This window comes from Paramisgurnus dabryanus, chromosome 20, assembly GCF_030506205.2.
Source record: "Paramisgurnus dabryanus chromosome 20, PD_genome_1.1, whole genome shotgun sequence".
NCBI lineage: Eukaryota > Metazoa > Chordata > Actinopteri > Cypriniformes > Cobitidae > Paramisgurnus > Paramisgurnus dabryanus.
The window spans coordinates 22,347,695-22,358,134 of record NC_133356.1 but is presented as its reverse complement, the minus strand read 5'-3'; the positions used below and the strand labels follow the sequence as shown (position 1 = coordinate 22,358,134).

At 37.2% G+C, this 10,440-nt stretch overlaps 1 protein-coding gene across 1 annotated transcript in view; it reads right to left on the bottom strand.

Annotated features, from left to right (window-relative positions):
- Positions 1-5,514: 5,514 nt before the first annotated feature.
- Positions 5,515-10,440, bottom strand: part of dnaaf9 (dynein axonemal assembly factor 9) — a 53,583-nt gene continuing 48,657 nt past the window's right edge. The window contains exons 34-37 of the mRNA XM_065297081.2: positions 10,155-10,330; positions 9,010-9,075; positions 8,820-8,913; positions 5,515-7,562 (exon numbers count right to left, since the gene is read on the bottom strand). Coding sequence (XP_065153153.1) covers positions 7,456-7,562; positions 8,820-8,913; positions 9,010-9,075; positions 10,155-10,330 — 443 coding nt within the window. The 3' untranslated portion in view covers positions 5,515-7,455. The remainder of the gene's footprint in view (positions 7,563-8,819; positions 8,914-9,009; positions 9,076-10,154; positions 10,331-10,440) is intronic.

Genomic DNA, 10,440 nt, shown 5'->3' with positions numbered 1-10,440 from the left:
AAGTACAAACAGGCCTGAGTTGTGTTTACATGATGCTATTATAACAACCAACGCATCAGAAACGAAACCTTGAACTGGGCTCTCTGGCTGATGAAAAACAATGGCTGCTATGTGTCCAAAGGGTGGGTACCATCCCCAGGGAGAGATGAAGCGAGTCTGATGTAAGTTGAAAAAAATGTGGGTATTGTATCTGCAAGCGTTTGATTGTGTTTTGGACCCAATTGTGTGTTGCATAAATGTCCGGGGATGTGTTTGTCGTGTGCGGATGGGCACGTTGACCTTGGCCAGCCACCATATGTAACCATTTGGTGAACCTGAGGTACCACAGGCTGGGTAGAAACCCATAAGGTGAACTCTAGGAGAAAGATGTGTGTATGTTGGACCGCAACTTGACACACAGAACGGTGCTTGACTACAGTATGTAGATACACATACTAAGTTATAAATAGCTTCTGTTTTTTCAGGCCCTTGAGATTAGTGTTTCAGCTGGGCTTGGCATCCTAAAAGATGTAATCACCATGTGACAAATCCACTGCTGAATTGCACAAACGTACATATACACTAAGCGACTTCAATTATGTGTAATTTTGGTTTTAAAGGGTACCCTAACTACAAACACATGTATGGCGTAATAGATTTACACCGACTATCTGAATGTGAAATTAAAAACAGTACGAATGTCTTGTTATTATGGTTAATGTTGATAATATTGTAAATATCATTATCATAGAGATATTGAATAGTATTGGGATGATATTTTATTTTCTATAAGGACAGTAACGATGTAAAGATTTAATGAATATTATAAAACTAAATATACATAATTAAAATACAAAAATAAATCTATACCCAACATATACCACACTTGATTTTAATGCACCACATGCTGATTTTAATGCACTAACCTTAGCTTAGGCAACTTTACATTTAAAATGAATAATTTTACATGAATCAAAGAAAATTATATATTATATATGTTAACACTGCTTCCCAATCCTGGTCCTCGAGGAGTCAAAAAAAACTGAAAGTTTAATATATCTCCTTATTTAAAACACCTGATTCAACTATCAGCCTCATTCGACAATTATAAACATGTCTCCCTAATAAGCTGATGAGTTAAATTGCACTCTTAAAATGGCTGTTTTTTACCCATAATAGATAAATATTGGACAGAACACACCGCTGGGTTGAAATTGACCCAATTTAACCCAACTGCTGGGTTATTATACCCTATGGTTGCATAATAATAACCCAACATTGGGTCATTTTTAACCCAGCATGGTGTCATTTTTAACCCAGTGTGTGTTTTTTCCAATATTTACCCATTATGGGTGAAAAATAACCCAGCCATTTTTATTGCAGGTGTGTTAAGAGACATCTAAAATATTCAGGGAGAGGGTCCTCGAGAACCGGGACTGGGAAACACTGCCGGTTAACATATACACTGACACAGAAGTTTGGATTGGTGTGGTATGTGTTATTATTATTATTATTACATCATTATCATCATTATTACCGATCTTATTATTGAGGTTACTCTTGCCATCATCACAAAATATTATTATCATCACCATCTTTTAGTATAAATTAGATCCATGTATGTTTTAGGTTAAGGAAATTCTCTATCCAACCTAAAACGGGGATGCAATTAACTCCTAATCTACCCCCTCCGGTATATTTATAAAACATAATAAAAGACTTGACAAGTTTTAAAATGAATAAAGGTTAACAATTTATTTTGCCAGGTAGGTTACACTTAAATCAATCATTTGGTTATTCAAATTCATCAAGTAAAATAAAAACATTCACTAAAAGATCAGCATAGAAAAATAAACAGTTCACAAAATAAAAATAATACTTGGCAATTTAAGACACACAGCAGTGCGGGAAGTTCTGAATACATATGCTTCCATGATGTTTTAATACACACATAGTGTGGGAGCTTCTGGTTACAGAATGCCTCCCTGGATCCTTTGCCAATGTACTTTAAATACTGACCAGAACAAAGACATCATAAAACTAAAAAGTCCAGTTTGACCTGTATCAAGTGACTCTAGAACACCTGGTAAAAAAATCCAGTTTGACCTGTTTCAAGTGACCCTAAAGGACACCTGCTCAAACTAGCCAGAAGAATCCTGGCAAAACCCCACCTCTACAAGAAATGCATCTTCTATCTAAAACCTTAATCCATCTTATCTTAGACTTATAGAAATGAGACCTTTTTATATATATATATATATATATTCAGCAGATACCCGATGATGGGAGCCTGAAGGCTAACAGTGCAAAAGCCTTTGTGTTGAAGAGATTAGGAGAACAAAGAGTTGCATGTCTGTAACCAGTTCAACCTGAGGGCCAAATTTAGGTGAACAACACCACCTGAGGTTTAATTGTTTTACAGTCTCTTCATGAATAAACTTAAAGTTTATTTTATACCAGCTGTACTACAGATATTAGGTAAAGATCATGTTCCATGAAGATATTTTGTAAATTACCTATTGTGAATATATAAAAAATGTGTTTATCATTCAAAATATCTGCTGTTAAGGACTCCATTGAATAACTTTAAAGGCGATTTTCTCAATATTTTGATTTTTTTGCACCCTCAGACTCCAGATTTTTAAATAGTTGTATCTCAGCCAAATATTGTCCTATCCTAACAAACAATACATCAGCGGAACACTTATTTATTCAATCATATATAATATATACAGCACCTATGAAGAACCATACGGGGGTCATATAGCACCACATATGGTTCTACGTAGCACAATATGGTTGTACACAGATACACAGGTTCATCTGTGCTATACGGCACTTAAAATGGTTCTTCTATGATTAGTAGAGAATAGAAAGAATCAGTTTTAGTGCTATTTAGCACTGTTTGTTTTTGGTGAGGTGTGTGGTCTTGACACCTTCATGTCATTAAAAATACAAGGCCGTCAACATCATCTGTTCAGCTCCTTCAATTTAAAATGGAGAGTAGCATAAATGATGATAAACAATACAGAAAACATATCGATGAAAGATGATCAAAATAAAGATGATCTGAGAGGTAAGAAGGTGGGATTTTGGAGTGTAACATTCTAAGCTATAGTATATAACATACACTCTCAGAAATAAAGGTACAAAACTGTACCTTTTCTGTCACTGGGGCTGTACCCTTTCAAAAAGTACAGCTTTGCACCTAAGGAGTTCATTTTAGTACCTGAGAGGTACATACTGGGACCAAAGAGAGCTTATTAGTACCTCAAAAATACATATTAGTATTTCAAAGGTACATATTGGTACTAAATGTTTACATATATGTACCTATTGGTCCATACTGTACAGTTACCTTCTTAATGGGTGCTGCCCCACTGACAGATAGGGTGCATATTTTTACTTTTTTCTAACAGTGTAGGTCCTAAAGGTACAGTAATCTACCCAAAATTGTATTCTGTTTTTTATTCATGTAAAGGTACCAATCGGAAACTTAGGGTACAGCCACAGTGACAGAAAAGGTACAGTTTTATACCTTTATTTCCGACAGTGTAGCATTTCCTTTAGTAAATTATGAATTATTCGCGACAACCATGACATGTCATCAACCCAGAATGCACTATGCGCAAAACATTCACAGCTTAAAATGAGTATTACATGTTGCGATTTTTGATAGTAATGAAAATGTTTAATGCATTTCTACATTGTAAAAAAAATAAACTTAAAAAATATTAGTTGACAACAACTTTTTTAGCTAATATTTTTCAGTCCCTTTAGAAAAACTCGATTATGCGATCGCATGATTTAAAGCATAATCAGCCAAATTCTGCATATTTATGCGAGGGATACATTTTTCAAATACGCTGTACTTTCGCAACATAAATTGCAGATTTCCGTGTGCAAAATATGCGGGGCTTGCATGATTCCATAATCCCCGCATTTTCGTAGCAAAAATCACATATACCTTAGCAGAAAGTTGAAAAAATTTGCATTTACCTCACACAAGCACAACCATGTCCCCTGTGGCCATGAGAATGTTTCAATGATGTGAACATCATTGAAAAGCTGCAAAAGCTTAAAACAGTTTTGCAAGTTTGCGCAATTTCATAGCATAAATATCCTGCATATTCCATCGCATTTTAAAGAGTACGTGCCGCAAGATCAAGGATTTTTGCCCGCAACAATTAAAAAAAAAAAAAAACGATTTTTCTGGAAGGACTGATTTTAATTTGAAAAAACTCAAAACTTTAAGGCAACCAGGTAACTTCATTATTTAAGTTAAACCAACAAATCATATTTGTGATTTACAGTGTATCAATGGATTGCAGCATTAGAAGGCAAATATAAAGTTTTCATAATCAATGTCCATTTTAAGAAGACAGTCCAGCATGTAGACCACTATGATGATGGTTAATGAAGACAAAAAAACGTAAGTAGCTTATAAATATTTTAATGTGTTAAGTCATAAATACAACATACAGTATATATTAAAAAAAGCATCAGTCACAGGAGCAAACAGGAGTTACAGTAGTTTTGTGCAAACAACACTCAAATTTTGAATTTTCACAACATTTGTTTATCCCCTTAAAAAAAAAACACCAAGAACTTACTTAAGAACGTTTGGCACTTTTCAAGTAAAACCATCAGAAATCTTTTTCAGTTGAGAAGATATCAAAAGATATCATGAATTCTGAGAATTGGATATTCTGATACTGAGGTAAGGACTGGGGAATATTGTATCTACTGTGAATTCCACATTTTCCCTCTGGGTCAAAAAAAGAGCCAATGTCTCATGCTCAACAAGATTATGCATGTTTAGCTTTGTGCAAATACTAGCTATTTTTATCTATTTCAACGTTCAGGCTTCACAATGAATTCTCAGGCTTGTCCTCAGCCACACAGCAGCAATAAAATCATTTAGCCCTTTAGCTAATTTAACTGTTGTCCCCCGAAACACAGCACATCATCTACAAAATCTAGGCCAGTTGTGTTTATGTTTAAAATAACAAATTTGTATGCTGGTTACCAACTCTAATACAGTAAATACCTGAGAACACAATACGTGCTGTGGGCTGAATAAAATCAAATCCTTTGGTAAGGACCAAGCCTTCAACAACCAAAGAAACCCTGAATATTCATCTAATATGAATATAACGCAAAGTTTTCACAGAATTCGGATTTTAGCCTAAAAAAGTGCTTCTTTTTGAAAGTTTGACCTTGAGTTGGAAACCAAGGTCGTTTTTGTTCCACAAAAATAAAAAAGACAAAACTATCCCTCATATTTGAAAAGTATTGCAGCTAATTCAAGATTATTCTTGACATGTTCATGTCAAATTCACCAAACTCTGTTTAATTCCTCTAACTTCAGCTCCACAGGTACAGTTGTGTAGGCCAGTAGGTATTAAAGCGCGCAATACCAGAAATAGCCTCTGGAGGGCCTCACTAGAGCTCTCTGCAATAAGGAGCATCAGCCAGATTATGGTGTCCACATATCCAACGAACACCAAAACATCCCCTCCAAATCCATTGACCCTTCATCTTGAGTTTTGCGGTGGCCCTCCAGTGCCTTTCTGTTACCCTACTGTCCCAATCCTTTCACCAACACTGGCTCTTGGCTGTGCCAGGGGATGCCCCCGCTCCGAGCCAAGACTCTATAGCAGCAGCCAAAATCCCTCTCACAGGAAGAGCATCTGCTTTACCGAGGGAATACTATCATCTGGCTCCAATTGAATTGATTTCACAGCATTAGAAAAATAGAATTCATTTTTCTCTCGAGATAAATCTTTTCACATTTAAAAATAGATCGTAAGAACTCTTACGATTTCTGTCTTTGTTGCTCCAGTTTGGTGAAAGGCATTTCTGTTGGAGTAAATAAAACTTATAATAAGACACCTCAACACATGCGAATAGTATGTGCTAAAAATAGCTGCTACTTTAAAACGCATATTATATAAATGTAGCCCTGCGCTCTTCAAGGACAGCTGCCATGTAGAATCCGACACGGATACCAACGCCATTCCGACCAAGTCGGAGCGCGTTGTTGCATGCTCGTAAGGCTCTATCACCTATTAGTCTGCGTTCCACGTCGGTTTAAAGTGGATCTACATCCTTTGCAACGTCCTTTCAGAGTCCGTCTATAACAGGACAGCCTTGAGTAAAACCGCACTTGCATACTGACAAGGTACAGGAGTGCCAAGAGATGTACGGTCTCCGGAGACAAAAGGCAGGTTTACCATATTTGTAAATCTCCATAGCAACAGTGAAAAAAGTTGCCCATAGCAACAGTAGCACTATGTGGCCAACTCTTAAGAGTGAATATGGCTTGGTGAGAGAGCTGCTAACCTATGTAGTAGTGTGTAGTAATTCACAGGTATATTGCAGCACAGAGGAGACCAGCAGTGTCCGAGTTTCTTTGGAAGTACGATATAATTGTTTAAAAAAGCATTAGTCGGCTTTTTAAGGCTTGCCTGTCCAATGTGATTGTGTATTAAAGACACTGCTGCTTCCCTGCTGTGTGGGATTAGTCAATAGTAAACATGCATAGAAGACACACACATCCCAGCACAGAGCTAAAATATGACCGTAATACTAAACGCTATAGAGCTAAACAGTATAGATCAGCTTCAGCAACACACGCTAAGGCTTCGGTACAGCCGTAAGCACAGGCTTAACACAAACACACCAAACCAATCCCAATGGTGCTAGATCAACCCAACATCAAATAAGACCATATTAAGAACAAATCTGACCCGTGCCGTAAACCTACCCCCCTCCACCCGTCCCGAATAAGTGTGACTTGTGCTTGAAACACTGTGGTTTGGTTGATCATTACTGAATGGGTCAAATTAGAGGCACAGCAGATGAGAGATCCTCAGCCCTGATCTTCACAGCGGCAGTCGATAGATTGACAGACACTGACTGAGGGCAGGTGCAATGCACCTGTCCGTCCAGATGTGCATGGCTGGAAATGAGCCTTCTCGTGTTTGATCACATTTAGCTTCAGTGAGAAACTTCATTACAATTCAGCTCAACGTGTCTGCAAGGCACCGGAATTACAGTGGGAAAACCAAATGATGCAAGGGAAATAATTCATTTTTACCAATAGGCAGGAGAAATGTTCTGGGCTTTCCTTATATCTGGAAGCTGTTTGAGGAACATTTAATATAAACTATGATTTTCGGTTGTGCTTTCTTGGCTTTACAGAGATATTTTAGCATTGCAGTTCCAACATAACCACATTACATTAGACTTTTCTCAGGGCATTGGTGCTGTTTACAGTCATGGTACGCAGGACATAGGATCTCTCATTATGCTGTGATTTTTCTCCCTTGAATGCCATCCCTCAATTGCAAATCCCTCATCGCGACATGTGAAACGAATGGTTTTGAGAAGGTAATTGGATGGTGGACTTTGTAGATTGTAGAGTGACCTCCCTTTCCCACCCCAGAAAGTGAATTTGTCAGATGAGAGGGATTAGGGGTCAAAGAGATCAGCATGTGGCAGAAGATCCACCTCCTTGTTGAAGCGTTCAATCTCCTTATTGGCCTCCAGCACGTATTCTTCTATGAACTGGTCCATTACTGAACACACATTTAAGGAAACTATGCAACAACCAAATCACATACACAAACAATAGGAATGTAAATATCGGCACTTGATAACATTAGGTGTTTGGTTATTTTTTAGCATATACAAAACTCTCTGTTCATGTCAATCTCTAGAAGATTTAATCGGGTAAAAAATGTTAGTGGGGGCCTTCAAATATTGTAATGGGGGCCTGAAAGTCTCTGTACTAAATGATGTAGTGACAATTCATATTAAAGATAAAGTGTTTACTTTTCGTACTAGCAGTGCAGGGGTTATACACTTACCTTTACCAATCTCTGACTAACATTGCATTAAAGGGACACTCCACTTTAAAAAAAGTATGCTCATTTTCCAGCTCCCCTAGAGTTAAACATTTGAGTTTTGCTGTTTTGGAATCCATTAAGCCGATCTTCGGTTCTGACGGTACAACTTTTAGCATAGCTTAGCATAGTCCATTGAATCTGATTAGACCATTAGCATTGCGCTCAAAAATAATAGTATTGAAAGTAACCAAGGGGACTATTTTACACCACTGCGTAAGATCATTGCGCCTCCTGCAGCCATGGTACGGCAGCAAAGTCCTTAATTATTACGCCAGTTTGAGAGTATAGTTCCTAGCCATATCTGCCTAGAAAATCACAACTTTTAATTTTTCGTCGGTCTTAGTACATGATGTAAGAGTCAAGTTTTAAAGGAACAGTATGTAGGATTGTGGCCAAAACTGGTATTGCAATCACAAAACGTGTGGCTAAAACTGGTACTGCAATCACACAGCTGGTGGCCAATATACCAAACGACAACATAAACATCAGTTGAGGGCTGCAACTCCACTTTTTAAATGACAATATCTTGGCCGGACCGCTGTTGTGAGTGATATGAGTATTTGAAATGAAAATGATTTCTTAATGTCTAGTGACATTTCAGGGCCATTTAATGATTAATTGATATAAATTTCTTACATACTGTTCCTTTAAATAGGAAAAATATCCAAACTCTTTGGTTATTTTTTTAGCGTGATGCTAATGGTCTAATCAGATTCAATGGATTGTGCTAAGCTATGCTAAAAGTGGTACAGCCAGACCAGGAGATCAGCTGATTGAATTCCAAAACGGTAAAAACCAAATGTTTACCTCTAGGGGAGCTGGAAAATGATTAAATGTCCCTTTAATTTTCATAAAAACTCTTGCAGCAGTGTGCAGATAAACAGAGTTGGATTCGATTCGCGGAAATATTTTGGAATTGAAGGATACGAGGATGGACATTTTGTTTTTCTCCGAAAAAACTGACAAAGTGATGACCGTTGTAGAAGTAACCAGGAGGAAGAGGATCCAGGTGCCTTTTCATCTATGGGTAAATATTGAAACCAAAAAGGCCCCATCTGGTTCACTGCTCAGGTAATGAGTAGACCGTGTAGGTGTAAATTTGTATGTATATACTCACATGGACATATTTGATCTCTTGTGGGGTGAGTGTCCTCTTATTCTTCTTAAGCTGCTTTTGCACTTTCTGTCAAATACAGAAATATTAAAAATTACTTTAAAGTCACAATTAATTTTTTGTGGTTATTATTTACAAATGTAAATATTTTTTTTAATGAACGTGCCCTCATAATCTTTAATCAAAAGTGCAAATCTTATTCCCTCCTCAAAACAACTTCCAATCAATTCTCTATGGACAAAATTCAATTCCACATCTACCTTTATTTTATTTAAAAAAACAAAAAAATCACCATTATGTTTATAATAATCCATTTCCAGCCATGCCCAAGAACACCCCTACCCCTGGAATCATTTTAATGCACATTTTACAGCTTGTTTATTTAGGCTAACTTGATAGATTTTACATTTATGCATTTGGCAGGTGCTTTTATCCAAAACGACTTACAGTTCATTTCAAAGTATACACTTTTTTGCAATACAGTCTCCTGAAGATGCGTATAAATAGCACAAAGTGTAAAACTCGTGCAATACATACGCCAAATTCCACTTTGGCGTGCATATGATACGCCAGTCCTTCCCATTCACTTAAACGGTGCATCTTTTGTTGTCGTTTTATTTATTGGTTTCTCAATTTTTTTCTGTTTTTAAACCATTTTCGCTTGGGTTTAGGGTTAGATTTTAGATTTGCTTAATGAGGTTATTTAATATACAGGTTTCACCATATTTTTGTCCATATTTAAGCCATGGTCACTTGGAGTTGGGGTTAGAGTTGGGGTTTGGATGTCATTTTTATGTAACAAAAAGTTTTTCTAACCCTAAACCCAAGCGAAAATGGTAAAAAACAGCAAAAAATTGAGAAACCAATAAATAAAATGACAACAAAAGATGCACCGTTTAAGTGAATGGGAAGGACTGGTGTATCATATGCACGCCAAAGTGGAATTTGGCGTATGTATTGCACGAGTTTTACACTTCATGCTATTTATACGCATCTTCAGGAGACTGGGATGCTTTTTTTATCAGTATGTGTGTTCAACCTATGACTTTTTGCGCTGCTAACACATTTCTCTACCACTAAGCTGTACAGAAGCACATGTTGATGTGTTCAGCTACCATTATGTAGCACTAAATCTATGTTGCATTTACCTGTTTGACACATTGGCGAAGCCAGTCCTTCAGGCCCTCCTGGGTGAGCCCCACTCCATGAAAGATTAGGTAAGAGTTGTTTGTTGTCTCTGGGCCATGGTGAGATTCCTGATCGGGTGCGACTGTCACAAACCCACTGATAGAGTTACAGTTTACCACCATCAGTCTGTCGTTGTCTACAGTAAACAAGATATCGCATGCAGTTAGATCCACACATACACTTCAATGACTAACATGCTGCCTGTTACTGTATCAAACATATCATCAGACAGGGAGTTATGTCTAG